The sequence below is a fragment of the Pteropus alecto genome, unplaced genomic scaffold (assembly GCF_000325575.1).
Source record: "Pteropus alecto unplaced genomic scaffold, ASM32557v1 scaffold103, whole genome shotgun sequence".
Taxonomy (NCBI): domain Eukaryota; kingdom Metazoa; phylum Chordata; class Mammalia; order Chiroptera; family Pteropodidae; genus Pteropus; species Pteropus alecto.
In genome coordinates, this window is record NW_006436288.1 from 4,884,644 (window position 1) to 4,907,203 (window position 22,560).

The following is a 22,560-nucleotide window of genomic DNA, read 5'->3' on the forward strand; positions in this document are numbered from 1 at the left end:
GGGGATCCCTGCTGAGTAGAATTATAGTTAATGTAAAGATGGCACCCTAAAGTTGCTCAGTGTACAATCTATACAACTAAATGTAGCCACATTTCTTGGAGGTCAGTACAAATCCAGTTGAGAACATTGGTCCAGGTTATTAATGAGAACAACTGTAACACTAATATTTCTACAACTCTCCAAACCATCCAGTGGTGCAGTGTGCTAAAAGCTGCAGGAGTCAGGCACAGAAGTAAAGCCCAATCTAAGAAAAAATTTTAATTGATTTTTTTGAGACCCAGCGATATTACTTTTTTTACCCTCTTCATTTTTTTATTGATTTTTCTCTCCACTGACACTGGATCATGTAGAAACAGATTAAGAATGAAAACAGTATTGCTACATTAAGGATTTAGTATTTAGTATGTCACCCACACCTGGAATTACAAATGAGGATTTCAAAGATATGACAGTATAAACACAAGGGAATAATTAGCTAGTGGTGACATTTCAGACACTAATTGAGAAGATATTCTTCCTACTTCTGAAGTTTAATAACCATTGGGCAATGAGGTTCGAAAATGTTGCCAGAGAAGAATAATTGACTATTTGTCAAAAGGGCAAAGAAGGTCAAATTTCCTTCACCAAATTCTTCAGGAACTGAAGCTTAACTTTAAACTTTCAATAAAAAAAATAAAGGAACAAACATGATTTGGTCAGCTCCCTGAACATAGACACATTTCTTGAGGATAGATTCTTATTAAACAAGGTCACGAGAAATCAATACGTAGAGATCAAAATTGGTAATTAACTAATTTACAATGATGCATAAAGCTGCTACATATTTGCATTAGAAAAAATATATTCTATATCTGACAACAGATCTGTTTATTTCTGTTAACAAGTATTTATTGAGCAGAGTGAATAAATGATAATCTCTGCTCTTGATATCTTGAAGACTGGGCTAACAAGAGTAGAAAAGAGAGCATATGATAAACCTTAGGCAAATGGGTGAATAGGGGTGGAAACGATGGAGAAAAGAGTATGTAGAAAGATGAGGAAGTAGCATGACACATTTGAGGAAATAAATATAATTCATCATAATTCAGCATAAAGTACTAGAAGAGAAATAGTGATAAGTGAAGATTGGGGAATGAGCAAGATCCCAATTACAAGAGGTCTTACAAGCTTTGTTAAGCAGTTGACCAACTGCTTTTTTCTTAAAAGCAATGAGGAGCTGCTGCCAAGTTTTAAGTAGTTAATAAATTTTTATTCTGAAAGATTAGTTTGACAGTGTGTAGAGAACAAATTAGAGTAAAGAGTAGCAGGATAAGGGTTGAGAACTCCTGCTATAACTTAGATGAGACTTGATAATGCTAGAACTAGGAAGATGGCAGAAATGGATAGGTGACATATTTATGAGGTGAAATCCATAGGACTTAACAATTAATTTGATGTGTGAGATGAGGCAGAATGGAGAGTCCAAAACGATACACATTATTTTGAGCCTGGACACAGGAGAAGTAGCAATTTGAGGGAAAAGAAAATGTATTTAGTGGTGCACTTTTTGGTTTTAATTGTCTTTAGAACAGTCAAGGGAGCCAAATGGTTACTGAACTTCAGTAGTTTATTGCATTTTGATACAGAAGGCTGAAGCTCAGGAGATGTATCTAGGATAAAGCTTTAAATTTGTGCGTCATTACAGAAGCCACCAAAAGACAACATCACCCTGAAAGAATGTGCTAGAGTAGTGAGAGAGATGGGCCTAGAAGTGAGGGTCACTAGAACTTAAATCATAAGCAAAAAGAAAGGATCATTAAAAGAAGTCTAAGAGATGGCAAAATAAATGGGAGAAAAACTGGGAGAATGTAATATCATAAGCAGATGAGAGTATTTCACTAAAAATGGAGTGTTTATATAAGCCAAGAAAATCTCCATCAGATTTGGAAAAAAAGAGAAAGTTTGTTAGAAATGATGGTAAAGCATTTTCAGAGGACAATCAGTGGCAAAACCTGAGTGTGACAGATCATAAAGTGTGTAATAGTTGAAGAAATAGAACCAATATGAGTGCTGACAACTCTACTCATAAATTCATTTGCTGAGGAGAAAAGTAACACAAGATTCAAAAGCAACATTATTGTCGATATTATTTATGTGTTAGTATATTTTATTTGGTTTGATTCATCTGTTTGTTCGTTGCTAGAGTGGAGTTGACCATACTTTATACTGATGAGGAAGAAAGGAAGAAGGTGAACATTAACTAAAGTATGATTGAGTTATTCTTGAGAAGGAATTGAATCCAGGTCATAGATGACAGGATCAGTATTGGATAGTATCTTAATTTGCTAAGGCTGCCATAACAAAATACCAGAAACTGGGTGCCTTAAACAACGGAAATATATTGTCTCGCAGTTCTGGAAACTGGAAGTTTAAAATCAAAGTGTCTCCAATGTTGGTTCCTTCTGATGGCTGTGAGGAAGAATCTGTCCCAGGCCTCTCTCCTGGGCTTATAGATGGCTGTCTTCTCCCTAGATCTCTTCATATCATCTTCCCTCTATGAGTAGCTGTGTTCAAATTTCCCCTTGTTAGAGGGACATTGGTCATATTGGATTAGGAGCATACCCTCCATCAATATGACCTCATCCTAACAGCTAATTGTATCTGCAATTACTCTACTTCCAAATAAGATCGTATTGAGGTACTGTGGGTTGGGACTCGACGTATGAATTTGGGGCGAATACAATCTTATAACAAATGGGAAGAGAAACACTTCTTTCATTATACTAGAAGGAAAAAGAAAAGATGGCTTTGTGAGTCTTTAGAGTTTGTGGCAGGACACACAGGAGTTTCCATCGACCTTTTGTTTTCTCTAAAGTGGCAACAAAATCATCAGCAGAAAGGGAGTCAGATTTGGAAATCTGTATGTTTCCTGGGGGAGGTTTGAAAGAGCCTTTGCACAGAATGAGAGAAAGGTGGCCAGGGAGAAATGCCAGGCAGCTTTGACATAAGCCTATGGTAGCCAGTAGAAATAATCATTTAGTGGTGTCCTTTAGATACTAATGTAGGACCTCATGGAGAGGACTGCTTTGGTTATATAATGGCTTAAAACAAAATATGTGCTAGTGTCACTAAGGAAAAGCTATTCTCAGGTTCACCAGTTAGCCCATTCATTTGGAACCCCGATTAAATGTCAATTTGTGATCATTCCAATTTAATAGAGAAGCACACTCACTTCTCTGTACTAAAAATATATATAACTAAAACTTCTATTATCAACATTTTATATAATCTATTTCCTCCATTAGATTATGTTCTGAAGAGGGAAATCATCTTATGAATCTTTCTATTTTTTATATCCCCTAACATTGGTGTGATCAGTACTCAGTGAGCATTCCTAGAATTGTATCTGGAAGAGTAATAGTTACTCACTAAGTAAACATCTATGTCCTACTGAGATTAATTTTTCTCCAAAAGCCCTGTCCAAGGGTACACATTATCTAGAAAAGTAAAGTGTGAGATTCATGCATAATTGTAAAATTCAAGAATGTAAACATTATGGTAATCTTCAAGAGCAGAGCACACATGAGCTCCTTGAAGAAATGTAATCAGACATCCCAACTCATAAAAGATTGGTTTAACTTAGGGTAAAATTATAACATTCACTAAATAAACTTACTAATATGTTTTTCTCTCTATGGAATCTATAATAGGTATGTATATAACAAATAATTGTATATTTTGGGTCAATGTTTTCATATACCAGTGTAGAGGAGCAATAAATAAATATAAGATGTTAAGAAATATTTTGTCTTGTTTTTCAGAGTGATTATATACTTAGTTTTTTCCTCTCTGAGCCTGTGCAACAAACAGCTGAAGAGTCATCACCTTTCGACCTAGGCAAGTAATTGCATCATTATTACTATAAACAAATATTGAGTTTCAATATAATTGTGCAAAAATTATCACAACTATTTTTTTTCAATTTTCAAATTAAAATCACTTTTTTAAGAGTGGGGCTTTAACGGTCTTTTCTAACCATTTCCAAAGCTTTTTAACCTCTTAGAATATGTTCTTCAAGTTAAATTAAACTCAGATATGTTTGTCCGATTATAATAACTATGTGCTAATACACTATTAACTCATTTTAATTAATCGTATATTGAGATGGAGTTCCTGTTTTCTCATGTAGGTAAGTCCTGCAGCTTACTCGGCATCTTAGAAAGCAACAAAAAATATTAGGCAACAATAATGATCATGAATTATCTAGTGCTAATTACTCCACCTCTCTCATGAAGCCTTCTTTTATTAACAGGATCTCAAACTAACCCAGCACAATTATCCACCCTATTCTCTGACAAATGTGTGCAAATTCTAATTAACTTTTCTTGTTTATTTTATATTGTCAGAGACTCTTTTTGAATGTCCTATCAATTTTAAGTATTCGTAATATAATTCTATTGCCAGTGGCCATCCAATACTGATACTCATATAAGATTTGCAAACCTATATTTTGCTAGACCTCACCCCTCCTTCCTTAGCAACTCTCTATCTTCATTTTATACAATCCACCTTCTGGTTCTCTACCGTTAAGGTTAGGCCTGTCTGCTTATCGCCTCTTGCTTGTATCTGACATCCTAGTTACTCATCCCTGAGGTGTATAGTTCTATACAATCAGATCAGGTTGCATAGTGTAATTTTGTATTAAATTGGATATTTATATTTGTGTCTGCCTTCCTTCTCTTAGACTGACAGTAACTTTAAATCAAGGTTCCCACTTCCTCACTATACATTGCTCTGCATTCACAAATCCTAAATTAATATAGGAGGATTCTGCCTCTCTCATTCCTCCTACATTTTACTCATTTAACATCACTAGGATACTTTGCTTATATAACCAAACCATGAACAATAGTTAGTAAATAAAGCAATTTCTTACATTTTATAGCACATATCTAAAAAAGAATGATGTCCATAATAAAAAATATATCTTGTTTTTATTATCATAATTCACAAATATCTAACAATTATCTTTTTAAAAATACTATTGCCTGGGGAGAATTTTTACAATTAATATTTATATATTTGAATTAACCAAATTAAAAAAATAAAACATAAAAGTGTAGATTTCTAAAGATGTAAGACTTAAGAAAAAGGTACTAGGCTGATCTCTATTCTATCATTAATGTACTTAAAAAAATTATTTCTCTGTTTCAAAAAATAAACCGTGAATCATTATCAAATTTTTAATTTGCTTATAGCATTTCCCTGTAAGGTGTTTTAAAACATATATGCACACGAAAAATTGGAATTATTATTGTAAAAACTAAAATAGTTGTTTGAGAATTCTTTATTTTCTAGTTTGATTTTTTTCTTACTACATTATACAATACTCATAGTTTGCTTTGGCAATTATGACAGACGAAATATTTGATTCTCGATATTTTTAAATATAGGCTGTGTATGAAATACAGCCTATTATATTAAAACACATCTAATCAGAATATGCAAATCATCACAATGACAAAGATTAGCAGAAAGTTGTTTCTTCTTATATTTTTAAAATTATTTCCTTTCATATTTCTGAATTCTTAATACCTTTGTCATGGGACCAGTTGGTTCTAAACTGGAAGCACAGTATTTACTTTAAGCACTATTTTTGTCACTTAGTTGAAACTTTGCTCTTATGTTGTTACATCATTAGAGGATAAAATTATTCAAGTGTATTAAAATACTGGTTTACATAGGATGACTTTAAGCAAAAATCCCAGACTTCACCATTTTACTACCCTTACTAATACATTGAGAGAATGGACTCTGAAGACTTATGTCTAGGCACATGACTTATAAAGATCATATTGATAATAATTGGTAATCCTGGATCTGGGAGATAGTAACATTCCTTTGCCTTTACACACTACATAACATGAGTTGGTTGGACAATAAAAGAATTTATCTTTTTCAAATGCCTATTCCAATCATGTCTCTCCTCTCCTTAACACTTTTCTTGGCTTCCCATTGCCCTTAGGCAGGGCCAGTTACATGGGCCTGTGGCCTGTGCAGTCTCACAGGGCACGGTGCTTAGAATGGTCTTGCACTTGGTTTAATACTCTGCTGTCACTGTCTTGAAATTCTTAATAATTTTTTTTAAATGGACCCTGTTTTTATTTTATATTTTTATTTCACTGAGCCTCACAAATTATGTAGCTGGTCCTAATCTTAGGATAAAGACTAAAATCTTCATGATGGCATCCCAGCAGAATCTGGCACCTACCAATTTCCGTTCTCAATCTAATATCAGGCCCTTCCCCAACTTGATTAATGTCCTTTTTCAATTCCTCAACTTTGACAAGTTCCCCAGTACCTCACAGATGCAATTTTCTCTGCCTGGACCATTTGACACCTATTCCACCTTCTTCATCCTTTTTTTTTTTTTTTTTGCATCTTTCAGATCTTACCTCTTTGCTTTACACTCCTATAATGTTTTTCTTCAGAACGCTTATTGCAATGGTGATTATAGCTTGTGTGCTTCTTCACAGACTAGAAATCCATGAAGGCATAATCCAGTTTGTATTCTTTACCATTGTATCCCCAGGGCTTAGTAGAGTGTCTGGCCTACTTTAGATGCTCCATAAATAATTACTAAATAAATGATTGATAGAAGGAACAACAGTGGAAGACACATGGATATTTTCTACCTAGATAACTTGTTTTTATAAAAAGGGCAAGAGAGAAGAAACCTAAATCCAAAATCATGTTACTCCTTCCACACTCACTATTTCATATGGAAACGTCCTGGTATGAGGAATTCAATGCCTCCCAACCACTAAAATTCTCCTGAAATATCACATGGAAAAAAAAATCTACAAATTATCACATTAAATATTATAGACACTAAACTAACCAGAAAGTTGCTGGATTTAATCATATATATCTTTTAACCCTCTAATGATATGATCCTCTATATACTCCTTCGAAATTAGTATAGCCCCATGCCAAATAATACCTCCACATACACACACAAAATTATCCATCCTCCACCAGAATACAACTCTGACATACAGAAGACAGATTTTTGTCAAGGTATAGAAACAATAACATAGGTAATGAAATAGAACATAATCAAAGACAACAGTAATCAGGGTTAAGAGAATGAATTAATGAGCATGTTTAGATGCCATAGATAATTACAAATGATTGCAAGCAGAGCTTTCAATCACTACTTCACATCACTACCTCCAATTTGAATGTTAATTTAAAAGTGAACTTGAAGCCAGGCAGTCTCCATGGCAGGGTCTCTCTGGTTAATGTCTTAGCTACTTGCTCAGGCAGAGCCAAGATCAATTATCTATAAGTTGAAGTATGTTACCCAGGCTTTCAATTTAAATTTTAATCATATGGAAGGACAAGAAGTGGAAAGCTAGAACTACTGAGAAGTAACTACTTGTATTAAGTTATTTTTGAAACTTTCAATTGAAAGCTTTAAAATATTATGCATTTTGCTATATCGTATCACATAATCTCATGTTTTTAATTAAAAAGTTATTTTAGATTTTTGCTTGTGGCTGATGTGGGAAGGAAAAGAAAAAAAGATGAAAGAGGACTTTACTTCATCTCTGGGTGTCAAAGGATATCACTGAAATCTAACAAAACAAGCAATAAAAAATCTTAGCATATGTAATATGAATGTTAGAGAAATAATAAGAAAGATAACAACATTGAATATATTTGAGTTGTAGATGAATGTAGAGCTAGAAAGATTTTGCACACTAATTTTACCTTTACTTTATTAGGAAACAAATATTGTCAAAAGAAATAAAAGTCTAAGAATATTGAATAAAAGTAACCACTAGAACAAAAATAAGACCTTTCCTAAGTATCACAAGTACATAAAAATAAAAACAAATTACTTAGTAAAAAACTTTCTTTAAAAACCATAGAAACAAAAATGTTATGTTTCTTTAATAACATAAAACCATTAGAACAAAGAGAAAGCATCTCTATTATGTCAATAAGTATAAATGAGCTTAGCTCATCTATCAAGAAAAAAAATTTCCAGTTGGAATAAAAGTTTAAATCATAACTCTATACTTTATGTAAAAACACACCTAAAACAAAATGATTTTAAGAGATTGAAAATTAAAATTAGGCATATTTATATTAGGTAAATGCAAGTACATGGAAACCAGAGATTATAATCTTAATAAACAACAGGTGGAATTTAGTCGAAGGAGCATTGAATTAACAGGAAAGGAACTTTAAACTATGATGAGTATAATTCTCAATAAAGATATGAGCAGTATTGACTACATATCAAATATATGACAGCAACATATATAAAGCAGAAGTTATGAAACATACAAGAAGCAATACACAAAAATCCCCTACATTAGTAGTAGGATATTCTAATTCACTTCTCTTGATTTCTGAAAGACTGAGTGGAAAAACAAAGTAGATACATAGAAAAACTAAATAGAAAAGTTAATAAGGAAAATTGATTCATTTACCTCAGACTCTTTTTTCCTGAAAAAGAGAATGGAGAATGTCTCTTCAGTTTACATGCTCATAGAACATTCATGAAAACAGATTATGTATTAGGCTGCAAAGCAAATTTCAATAAATTTTTATTCTTATTTTTTCAATAAATTTTTAAAAATATAAATACTATAGACATATTCTCCACTCGTGAGACAATAAAGTGGGAAATTATTGGAAAAATTTAGAAAACTAGAAGATACTTAAGTTTGGAGATTTTAAAAAATAATCTTTCTCGAACTACTCTAGGGTCAAAAGGACTTACAAACCAAAATTGCAAAATTTCTAAAGAATTGCAATAATGAAATACACACGTTAGAAAGCATGGGAGAAAGATAAAGCAATGCTCAGAGTAAAATTGGAATATTGGAATAAAAGCCACAAAACAAACCAAAAGAATACAAACAGAAAAAATAGATAAAGATAAAAGTAGAGATAAATGAATTAGAACACAGAAAACAGTAGAATAAATAAATCTGGAAGTTAAAAGTAAACAAAAATAGAAGCCTCTAGCTAATCTAATCAAAAGAATGGGGGCAAATGCAAATAAACAAAATATAAAAGGAGAAACAAGAAGTAACCATAGAAAGCAATGAAATTAAAGAAATACAAGAGACTACTTTTTTCAACTTTGCGAAAAAAGAATTTGTTCATCTATCTGAAATAGTTTTCTAGGAAAACAATTTACTCACCTCAGAAAAGATCAATTTTGATAGAATAAATAGAAAAAGCTTTGAAAATCTACCTTTAAAACAGTACCATGTTCAGATGACTTCCAGTGGGATTCTATCAAACCTTTAAAAATCAGATAATTTCCACTGTTATTTAAACACTTCCAGAACAGAGAAAAGGAAAATTTTTCATATTACTTTTATCAAGCACATAAAGTATTTATTCCAATAGCTTCAAGGATTACAAGGATTGTAAAATCAATCAATTAATCAATCAATCACAGGCTATTCTCACTTCTGAATATCAATGGAATATTCTAAAAAAAACAGTAGCCAAAATAATCTATCAGCACACTAAAGAAATATAACTCACTATTACCAGAAATGCAAGAATGGTTCAACATTGTTTAATACACATAGTACATAATTCACATTATCCTGTTAATAGATTTAAGGAGAAAATCACATAGTCATCTCTATAGACCCTTAAAAGGCATTTTAAAAATTTCGATAAACTTTCTTGGTAAAACATTCAAATAAAAATAAATGGGCAATGACTTAACATAAGAAAAATGTATCTATCTTGGCTAATCAAAGCTTACATCAGTCATGATGGAAACAGCAGAAAAGTATTTCCACTAAAGTATAAAATAAGGCACTATGCCTGTGATCTTCACTGAAAGCACTGGCCAACATGGGACTCACTCCTTCACCTTCTTCTTGTCTTTGCTAATATTTACCTTCTCAATGAGAAGTACCACAATCATCCCATCTAAAATTGCACTCACCCCGTATTCTGGTAGCCCCTAACACCTTTATCTTGTTCGAGGAGTTTTTTTTAATCATTTATCATATTCAGCATATTGTAAATTTTACTTATTTGTTATATTCATCATTTTTTTGTATCTCCCCCTGCTGCTATACAAATGCCAAGAGGAACTTTCTTTAATCTGTTCCAAGGGCCTAGAACAGTCTTGTCTATAATAGGCCAATAAATATTTGTGAAATGACTAAATGGAGTTATAAAAAGAAATTAGAAGAACAAATTTTGGAAAAGAAAAGACGAAATTAACACTGCCAGTAATATGATCACATACCTAGACAAATAAGAATGAGCTAAATATCTGTCACAAAACATGAGAATTCAATAAAGGCATCAGTTACCCAATTAATGTATACATATCTATCACCTATCTATCTATCTAACAACTAGCTAGAATATGTAATAGAAGAATGACTCCATTTATAATAACAGGTAAAAAAAAAAACCTAGGAATAAATTTAACAGAAAATGTATAAGACCAAATGAAGAAAATTTTAAAATACCATGAGGAATTTGAAAGATGCCTTCAACAAATGGTAAGACATAGCACGCTCTTGCATAGGAAGAGTCAACATCATAAAGGTGTCCAATTTCATTTCGAAATATAATTTTTAAAAATATTAACAGATTTATGTTAACTAGATAAGCTAACTGTGCAGTTCATAAACAAAGGAAAACCAGGAAAACAGCAAAAGTAAAAAAAAAAAAGAGGTGAGACTAAGACCAGATATAAAAACGCATTACAAAGCCTCAGTAATTAAAACAGTGTGGTGTCAGTGCATAAATAGATGAATAAATAGAACATAACAAACTGTCCATAAATAGAGTCAAATACATTCAGGAATTGAATATATGGCCAAACCAGTAGGGGAAAATTCAATATATATTTTTGGGATAGCATACTTCACACATATGCCAGGATAAATGCCAAATAGATGAAAGATTTTAAATGTAAATAATGAAACCATATTTGTGACAAAGAAAACATGGGAAAAAATCCTTTTAATTGTGAATGAGCTATTATAGTTATGACTGCAAATCCAGAAGCCATAAAAATTCTGCATGATATAAAACACCTTAGCAAAATCTTAAAAAATGCAAATATAAATGACAAAATGGGTGAAATATTTGCAATTTATCACAGACAAAGGTAATTATCTAACATATAATATTCTCCTAGGAATTGGTCAGAAAAACACCAACAACCAAATAAAAAATTGTAAAAAGAACATAAAAAGATAATTTACAAAAAAAGAAATAGAAGTGGCTCTTAACCAAATGAAAGGATCCTCAACCTCACTCATAAGAAAAATGCAAATTAAAATTGTACTGATACCATTTTTAATTTATCAGATTGGCAAAAATTCAAAAATTTAATTAACAAGCTTGGTTACAAATCAGCAGGCACCCTCATACACTGCTGGTGGTAATGCAAATTGGTACAACCTCCATGGAAGGCAATTTGCAACATTTGTCAAAATTACAAATGCTAATATCCTTTGTCCAGCAATTCTGCTGTTGGAAATTCATCTTATGATATTTGTGCACAGGTAAAAAATGACACACATACAAGGTTATTCATTTCAGCACTGTTTGTATCAGCTGGAAAACATTGGGAACAATGCAAACTGTTAATCAGTGGGGAACTGGTTAAATAAATTATAATATTTCCATATAATAGTATAATATGAAACTATATTCATAAAAATGATTTGTATTGTTGATAGGAAAACATCTCCAAGATCTCTGTTTAGAATAGTAAATATGCTATTCCTTTTGCAGAAAAAAAAAGGAAAAATAAAAATACTTATTGATATTTGCTTTCATGAGGACACAGGAAGAATATATGGGAAACTAATGAAATAATGGTGGGGGGAACTGGGTGGATAGGTATTAGGAATGGGAGACTTTTTACTATATACTTTTAAAACAAATTTTCATTTTTGAATCATGAACATAATATCAGAAAAAAAGTTAATTTTGCAATTTTTTTTTTAATATTAATGGACACAATGCATAATAAGCACTATATTAGCTGCCGTAGTGCCATGCATCCAAGCATTTCAAAACAATTATAGTTAGGATCAGTAATACTTTAACAGTTCTTGGGTTACTATCAGTGGTTAGATTAAGCACGATTGGATCTTCCAGACAAACCTGAGCAGAAAATTAAAATATTCTAGCATCTTCTTGTCCATATGAAGCTGTTCTCAAAATTCTCCCTCTCTGGATTTTTCATTTAAACTCTTTCTTTAGGTTATTGCTGTCTGCCCCTTTACAGCTTGAGTTTGAGAACATAGGATTTAAAGATCATTTATAATGGCCAGAGGGGAGGGGGTTGAGGGTTGGGAGAAAAGGGTGAAGGGTTAAAGAAGTACAAATTAGTTGATAGATGGTCACTGGAGTAGGAAGCATGGCACAGGGAATGCAGTCAACAGTAGTATAATGGCGAGGTGTAAAGCCAGAGGAGAGAAAGAACAATCAGAGGAATCGGTTCATAAACTATATAAATGTCTAACCAATGTACTGTATACTTGAAACTAATAATAAAATTTAAAGAAAAAAGATCATGTAACCCTGCACTGTTCATTGTCTGTATGATATTGAACCAAATGCCTCAGTTTCCTCATATGTAAAATCAAGGTAACACAAACTTCATAGATTTGCTGTGAGGATTTAGTGAGTTCATATACATAAAACATTTGGCATATAGTAAGAGTTTTAAAAATACTAAGTACCTCTACTATTACTACATGACTACTAAGACTTACTAGTGACCTGAATTTTCACTGGGTTCTGAGCTCCAGCATGTTTTGATGGATGCTCTGGTTACTAATTTTGCATGACAGATTTAGGGTAGAATATAATAATAAATTTATGCTAATTTCCTAGCTTTGAATCAAAACTCCTCTGCTTAAACACATTGAGATTCTATCTAATAATATTTTTACTTTTTAATTCAAATATAATTTTGATTATGTATCAAAAAGTCATCAGGATTTTAGTATGTTCATACCAAAAGTTCAACTACATATTTTTATTATGAAATTTAATAAAATTAAATTTCAATACTACATTCAGAATTATTTCATAGTATCTCTAACTCACAATGTCTCTCAATCATTTTAATCAAGATATTTTAAAGAAGAAATTTTTATTATATTTATGCAATTACCATTTCAGTTGTAAGAAACTCTCAATGCCAATTTTAATTACTTCAATGTCAATAATTCATATCAACAATAAAATTAATATTACTCGCTTATAATGTGTAAACTATTTTAATAAATATCTAAAAGGCTTTGGGAAAAGAAATATACCAATCAGGTTCAATTTTCAAATGTTAGAGAGGATTAAAAAGCAAAGATTTCTAATCAGAAAACTCATTGTGAACCACAGTGAGCCCACAAGAAAACATTGCCAAATTCCTTGTTATTAATGAATTTCTTCTCTCTTAATTCCTTCAGAGAATATACAACCAGAAATTATCAAGGAAAATATTGGAAAAACTGTAAATTATATTTAATCCTAGGGCTACAAACCAGAAAATTTTAATTAAAAAATACAGACCTCATATTAATAATGGAATGATATAACTTGAAAGAAAAATTGAGGTTGCTTTCATTATTAAATAAATGTTCAGTGTGACATTATGGAGCAAGTACTAATTTATATCTATCTCTTGGAGAGAGATATATATATATGTACATATATATATAGTAGATGTATATATACACACACACATATATATATATCTCCAAGGTATATATATAACTACTGTATGTATATATATATATATATATATATATATATATATACACACACACATATATATATATCCAAGAGATATAAGTATATATGCAAGATCTGAGGGAGATTGTAATCCACTAAGCAGACTGAGACATGTAAGATAATTACTACATAAATATTAAGTGATAAGACTGTGCTAGGGGAGTTCAGAGGAAGACAACCACAGAAACTATTTTGCATTTTAATTCAGCCTTAGAGAAAAGTAAAAGTTTAATAGCCAAATATGGTGGAAGAGGTCATTTCAAATAAAAGGGTATATAATACGAGCAATGACTGGCAGGAAATAGCAGAGCATCTTTATAGAACTGAACAGACTACAATACGAAATTAAAAAGGTGGGGAACAAAATGGATTACATAAGCAGCAACAAGGCTGAGAAATACAAGGCTGAGAAAGCCAGATTTTTTTTTTTCATAAGCAATGGAGAGCTATGAACAGTACTTTGATCAAAAGAGCAATTTTATAAAATTTGCTGTAAGAAGATTTTACTTGTAATTGTGTACAAGTAGATTTGGGTCCTGAGGAGGTGAAGAGAATGTTCTAGAAGTTCAGTTCAAGCAAAAGGTCTGCCTGCATCTGCCATGTCTTCCAAATCTATGTTTGGGTTCATTTTTCTTTGCAGAATCCAAGGAATGATAAATCATGCCAAAGACAGTTGTCTTGCCATCACCAAAATGGGTTCTGAATCCAAATATAAAGATGACATCTGGTGCGGTCTTCTACATTTTGGCTAGTTTTTCCTGAATTTCTGTCTTAGGTATTGTTGCCTTTCCAGGGTGAAGGACGTTGATGACTGTCTATTGGTCATGAACTCCATAGTCCATATAGTTACTGTTTTGTGCATGATGACAGCTGACCCTTAAGCAGTCAAGAAGGAAAAAAGACCCACGATCATTCTTTATTTAAAAAAAAAAATGTATAAAGTTCTCAACTATCTAATTCCATTTATCTATATTGACTTTTTGGACCTTTTTAAAGGTTATATTGATTATATATATATATCCATAATACTCCATAATATGATCATATATATATACACACACACATATATATATATCCAAGAGATATAAGTATATATGCAAGATCTGAGGGAGATTGTAATCCACTAAGCAGACTGAGACATGTAAGATAATTACTACATAAATATTAAGTGATAAGACTGTGCTAGGGGAGTTCAGAGGAAGACAACCACAGAAACTATTTTGCATTTTAATTCAGCCTTAGAGAAAAGTAAAAGTTTAATAGCCAAATATGGTGGAAGAGGTCATTTCAAATAAAAGGGTATATAATACGAGCAATGACTGGCAGGAAATAGCAGAGCATCTTTATAGAACTGAACAGACTACAATACGAAATTTAAAAGGTGGGGAACAAAATGGATTACATAAGCAGCAACAAGGCTGAGAAATACAAGGCTGAGAAAGCCAGATTTTTTTTTTTCATAAGCAATGGAGAGCTATGAACAGTACTTTGATCAAAAGAGCAATTTTATAAAATTTGCTGTAAGAAGATTATACTTGTAATTGTGTACAAGTAGATTTGGGTCCTGAGGAGGTGAAGAGAATGTTCTAGAAGTTCAGTTCAAGCAAAAGGTCTGCCTGCATCTGAACTAGGTGCTATGGAATCAGAAAGGAAGAGATGAGTGCAAACATATGGAGAAAGACGATTAGTAATTGTAAACATTCATCAAGGATTTTACATTGTGAAAACTTTTGAATTTTATCATTTAATCATCTCAAGTATCCCAAAGTAGGTAACTATTATCTCCATTTTATAGAATTTAATTAATTTAGTCATGATGTCTCAGTCTTAAGTACAGTGCTGGGACCTGACCCCCCGATTCACTGACTTTCCACCTCTATGCTCTCTAATAATTTAAGCTCATTGTACTGAACATTAAGAAGAAAACTAGAGCCAAAAATGACACTGAGCTTAAGTAATTAAGAAAATAATGGTATTGATCAAAACAAAACATGGAATGTGAAGAGAAAGCATTGGTTCATGAAGAATAGAAACAAATCCCATCTTTCACCAACCCAGTTTCCTGAAGAGTATCATACTTTCAGCATTATCTGAAGAATGTTTCTTTTGCACATTATCTATTTGTCCTGTTTTAGTCTTTAAAAATGTAATTTATCCTGTGATGACTCACTTTCATTTAACTCACTGAAATTTTACTGTTTTATCAGGTGAGAAGTTCCTTGACAACAGACCTAAGGTACAGTTGGTCATATCATATGAAGATGTGAAGCTGACCATACTAGTGAAACACATGAAAAACATTGTAAGTTTGTCATATCTAATGAGAAACATGTAAACCAACATTTAAAAATCACTTATCTCCATTAGGCAATTAATGTCAACATGAGTGACAGAAATGAGGCCAGCCACCAAGTGTAAGTGAGGAACAATGAACCAAGTACAATATTCTACCTGAGTATAATTGTGATCTTTGGGGTACAGACTATAAAATATTTCACAGGGAAAGTCCTAAACAAAAATCAGACTTCACACAAAATGAAGTGTCAGGGAAATCTAGCGAAAAAGCTTTCGAGAAAGGAGAACTAGCTAGAATATTAAGAGCAGAAGGAAAAAAAGCTCTGTCCCAAGAATTTACGCCTAGCTCATCGTGCTGGGCTTGCTGGCAGACTCATCTCTTTGAGTAGTGCCAGAACCTTCGCTGTGAGGCCAGCACCTGTTGGGATTTCCCCCAGATTCCCAGTGTACCTTGAGTTTATACCACCACAACAGTTATATTCTGATGTAATTGTTCGCAGAAATTTATTTTTCATCAAAAGCTAATAAAGTGTTAGAGGACAGGAACCCCATCTTTGCATCCCCAGAACATAAACAATGACTGTAGTTAGCCTCTAAAGAAAACTAAAAGGTGCTCTCTCTCTATTCCACCCCATTCCTCCCTAAGGATGGGTCAAGTCAGAGGCAAGGGCAGCAATTGAGCCATGTCATTAAGAGAGAGCTTTCTGTGCCACAGGTAAGTTATTAATGATCTGAGTCTGGGTGCAATAAGTAGAAAAAGGGTAACTCTAAGCCTCGCCAGCTTCTCTAGTTTTCTAGTCTAGTCACATAGTGAAACTCCAGAGGAGACTCATAGATGTGGGGAAAGTCAGTAGCACTCTTTTGGCTTTCTTCTTTATGCATATAAATCTCTCCAGATGCACTTGGAAGGATTTAAAGGAGCGAACTCTTCTCAACGTGGCATGCATCTGGAACATACTAGAACTTAATAAATATTTGTTCAGAGAACAAATAGTTGGCATAATTTGCAGGGATACATCCATTACAAACTTAGTATTAGCCAGATATCCAAGGATGCTTGTTTGTAAATCTGTGGTGTTTGCAATCAGCAATTTTTGAATAGTTGGGTAAATATTATTAAATGTGTTTTTGTAGAACTTTTACTCATTTAAATAATTATTTTCAATTTCTTTTGGTAAGATAACTGTATTAAATGAAAATAGCAGTTCTTAGGCTGGGAAATGAAGATTCAATTAGATATTATTTATGGCTATATCTATGTTCATGGACTTTAAGTATTTGTACAAATGTATATGATAAAATATTTTAAATGCTGTTATTCAGGTTTACAGAACTTATATATGTATATGATATTTGATAGTTAACTGAAAATAGTCCTCTTGGAAACTAAATTTTTATTCCAGTAATGTTCTCATTGCTCCAAACATTTTAGGACACGCCTGTTGACACTACTTTTAGATCTGGCATATAAACTGCACAGTAAACCTGGCGATGTCACTCAACAGTCATGCCTAATATTTGATCAAAAGCAATATTAACCAACTTGGCCACCCATTTTATTCACCAGATCAATCCCCAAATTACTTTTGACAGTTTTCAAAAATGCATTCAACACTCAGATGAAGATGCACTGCCAATAAGGATATTCCAAACAAACGTGATGCAGGCATGAAGGGAGAGGAGTGAGGAAGAGCAAGATTTTAAAATTCATATCAAGTTATAAGCAAATGGCAAAATGATCAGATGAATCTCACAAAAAGTAAAAAACCACTTAGGCCACTGGAGTCTATACATTGCCACGGCCCTCCAAAAGAAATGAATAATGAAGCAATATTTTCTGTAGTCTGAATTCTCGGTCAGCCTGCTGGTTCATTTCTTCTCCCTAGTCTCTTAATATTGTCGTGATATTCATTCCTAGACCACTTCTCTTTTCTATCTTCAGCCTTGGAGCTTTAAATACCACTTACATGTCTTTCTCTTCTGTATTTATAACTCTAGCTTGGAACTCTCCCTAAAATCTAGACTTATATGTACAACTTATTACTCAACAACTCTAGTAGAAATTCAACAGGCATCACAAACTTAACATACCACCAAACCAAAGTTCTGATTATTGGCCCCCTAAACCTGCTTCTTTTGCAATCTTTCTCATCTCAGTTAATATCACTTTCATCCTACTAGTTGCTCAGGTTAAGATCCCTAGAGTCATTTTGACTGTCATAAGCTACATTCAGTTTTTCAGCAAATTCTGTCAGCACTGCCTCCAAAATAAATTCAGAATCCCACCATTTTTTATATCCAGGGCTATCACAATTGGTTCAAGCCACCGTCACCTCTCAACCCAATTAGTGATGTCGCTTCTTAATGTATCTTCCCTGGGTTTGCCCTTATTTCTTTATAATCTCTTCCTAACGTAGCAGCTAGAATATTCCTTTAAGAATAAATCAGATCCTGTCATTTCTCTCTTGTCATCCTTTTGGAGAAGAAGTCTCATATCACTTACAATGAAAGCCAAAGTACTTAATAATAATGACCTCTGAGGCACTGCCAATCTGGACCCCTTGTCCTCTCCAACCTCACCTCCTACTACAGACTCTTTCAATCACTCACTTTATCCTCAGTGACTTCCTTGCTGTTCTTCGAATATGAAAAGCATGTTTTTGCCCCAGGACAATTGTACCTCCTACTTAGTTTATCTGGAATGCTATTCCCCAGGCTCATGACTCAAATTCTCCATGGCTCAACCTCACATGCCCTGACAAGGTTTTACTGTCATCTTTTCAGTGAGGTCCTCACTGACTCACATAGGTAAAACTGCAAAACCACCCCATTTGTTGTCACTTGTATCACTGCTGTAACCCCAAGGGCAAAAACAGGGCTAAGTACATAGTAAGTGCTCAATGAATACTTTATTACATGGAAGAATGTCAAATTACTTCTGATGTGAACAATCTTTCTCACCTTCCAAAAATCATCATGACTAAGTTCTTATACCTTGCATTTTCACAGCTTCTTTTACATTACTATTTTATTTCTTTTGCTTAAAGACAGAGGTAACATCATGTTAAAAGGACAGAAAAAATCTATTTATAAATTTTCAACACATTTTCCTTGCTCATTTCAAGTTTTAACTAATTGTTTTTTATTTTTTGAGCCTTTAGTATTTTCACATGCCAAGGTAATCAAACTAAAGAGTTTTGTTTGATTTTATTTTAATATTAAAATGAATTATTATGCCTACAGTTTTATTTAATATTAAGTTTGATGAATAGAATTGTTTATCTCATATTAAATCTTTGAAGCTTTGCTCAAAGAATTACTTCCCTCCTGTGAGATCACAAGCTAAAACAAAACTGCTAAAAGGTTTTCTTTTTAAAGGAGCAAAATATAATTATTCTAGTGAACAGAGACTAACAAAATAATGCAGTTATTTAGAGCCTTGGTCAAGATATTTTTAATAACATTTCAGTTTATTTAACAACAACAAAAAAATCATTTAGATTTGGAATATTTTTAAAAATCTCTTTAGTATTGTAGCCCACTTAAAATGTTGTCTTCCTTTGATTTGTGCAATGTCTACATTACAATGTCTCTCCTGGTTTCATGGATTTCTCCCAATCTGTGTCATTTCTAGACTGTTTTCTTCTACCTACTCCAGAATATGAGCATTCCAGAAGGTTCTAAAAGTAATTAATAAGGATACTTGCCTTTTTTCTGATATTGAATATTTTCACACTATTAGAGTCCTTTATACTATAATAGAAGAATAAGTTATTTCAAATGAGAAACAAGTAATGTCAGGGAATGCAGGAAACACCTGAAATTGGCTGCTGTTCAATCTTTCATAAGACCCAAAATGGGAGAAAATAGTTACTATATGAAATCAACAGGAGAGAGAAAGAAGTCAAGTCAAACACAACAACAAGAACCTCAGGCTAAATACACACACATTTAAAATTTTTATTACATTTTACTTTTTATTTTAAAATTTTCTTACAATTTTAATATTTATGCGTAGCCTAGGGGGCCTAGCTTTAAAATATAGATTCCTGTATATAACTCCCAGTGATTTCGATTCTGTAAGTGTGGTTTGAGATGTCTTCATCTGTGTTTTACATGCAGCTCTGGTCTCATGAATTCCTCTACTCTTTCATTTCTAGACTTGTTTTCCTCTCTCCTGCTCCCAAATGTGAGCATTTCAGAAAGCTCTCTGATACATGGACCATACTTTAAGAAACATTTCCCAAGTGGCTATTTACCCCACAAATGGCACTCTCCATGCAATTTGAGTTCTGTACTTGGCACCAACTGAATTGTGGTGCCTGTTGGAATAGAACAGAGACAAGATCTAGATTTGACGAAGAGAACAAAAGAGGTTGTGAAAATAAAGCACAAATGAAGGCAACATATATATTTTGACATATAAAAATAACCATGTTCTATGTTTCCTTTTAAAATTGACTTAGTTAAATTCTCTGACTATCCCAATTCCTTCCAATTTTTTATAATCTAAATTCGTTCCATCCTAGATGTGCTTCAATCTAAATAAATGTTAATTTCTTGATAAAGGCCAATTTTCTAAACAATTATCCTATCAACTGTATTTGGCATATAGTCTATGAATTTTTTAAAAAATTATTCTTCCAGAGGTGACCATTATGACACTGATCTCTCATTTCAAAGAATAAGATGCAAATCATTGGGTAATGAAGAGTACTCAGCCCAGAGATAAATATTTCATTGCTTTATTGTTGCTGTTTTTACCAGGGAAATATTGACCCTCAAAGATTATTAATTATTTCTTAATGAAACAAACCATAAATTGTTCTATAAACTTATGATAATTGATATGATCCTGATAACTGATCTTTCCAAGAGCCAACATCTTTAATTAGTCCTTCTTTCTTGAACTTTTCTGTTCTCAGGATCTCCATGAAATTTCACCATCTATACATTCCCTAAACTTCTTTGACAGCACTCTTTCTAAGGCTTCCTTAGCTCTTACAAATTTAAACTTGACAATGTAGTGACTTAGTAGATGTTGGCTTACCCTTAGCCCTTAAACGTGAAGATTTTCCAGTATTCAGGGCTTTAACTCTTCAAACTAATTTCCTATAAATATCATTCAGCCTTGAGGCTTCAAAGATTATATGAATCCCTCCTAAATTTATATCTCTATTTTCATAATTCTTTGAACTCAATTTACATATTTCCAACTGTCTGATGGATAATTTGCTATCTCTTTAAATTGAACAATTCTAAATTACAGTCCTCTATTTTCCACTACAGCCAGTTCTCATTCTGAACTACTTATTTCAAAAAAATCATTGCACCACCCTCAAGTAACCCTGATCAAAACTTTTTTATGGTTTTTTTTTATATTTCAACACATTCCATTACTTTTATTTTCCTGTTATTTTTATTATTGCCAAAATCCTATTCTATATTCTCTGTTCATTCATCTATGGATTATTTTGATTGGCTGCTATGATATTCCTTTCCTTATTTTCTACTACCTCTATTTCATCTTGCATAGAACATCCTAAAACTCCATTTTCATCATGAGTAATAAATTTTAATGGAGTCTCTATAAATTTCAAACTCCTTAGCCTGATATTTAAGGTACTATACAATTTAGCTATAACCCACCTTTTATATCCTCTTCCCCAACACAAAATTTGTATTATATTCTAGAAAGTGTGCTCATTGTTAACTAAATACACATCTTTCTAGCTAACTGTCATATTCTTCTTATCTTCTATTTACCTTCCACATCCAACTCAACCCTCAGGCTCAACTTAAACTTCTTATCCTATCTGAAGCTCTGGGGTCACTCTTGCTCCTGATGATCCTTCCCTCCTTTGGCCTCTATTAATATACTTACTGTATATACCATTCATTTGGTATTCACTGCCTACTTTTATCATCTTGGTTCATCCTATAGTTTCAATTTTTGTTGAGTTAAGTGTTCTATGAATGTTAGTTAGGTTGTGTTGGTTGATTATGTTGTTCAAATCTTTTACAACCTTGTTGACTTTCTGTATTCTAGTTCTATGGATTATTAAGAGAGGAATGTTAAACTTTCCAACTGTAATTGTGAATTTGTGTAATACTGCAGGAACATTGAAGATTATTATGTCCTCTTGATTAACTGACCTTTTTATCATTATAAAATGAACTTCTCTATTCACGGTAGTATTTTTTACTCTTAAATATACTTTGTCAGATATTTATATAATTAATCCAGTTTTTCTTTGATTGTTAGCATGGTATACCTCTTTCATTCTTTTACTTTTAACTTTTTTCCTATTTACATCTAAAGTAAGTTTCTTGCATATATGATACAGATAGATAGATGATATATAGACAGAAGATATATGATAGATTAGCTAGCTATAGATGATAGAGAGAGAGAGAGAGAGAGAGAGAGAGATATGATAGGTAGGTAGGTAGGTAGATAGATAGATA

The 22,560-nt window shown here is 32.5% G+C and overlaps 1 protein-coding gene across 1 annotated transcript in view; it reads left to right on the top strand.

The window, feature by feature from the left end:
• The window catches only part of PIK3C2G (phosphatidylinositol-4-phosphate 3-kinase catalytic subunit type 2 gamma), a 269,937-nt gene that overhangs the window by 218,055 nt on the left and 29,322 nt on the right, over positions 1-22,560 (top strand). The window contains 2 exon segments of the mRNA XM_025047424.1: positions 3,801-3,876; positions 16,005-16,099. Coding sequence (XP_024903192.1) covers positions 3,801-3,876; positions 16,005-16,099 — 171 coding nt within the window.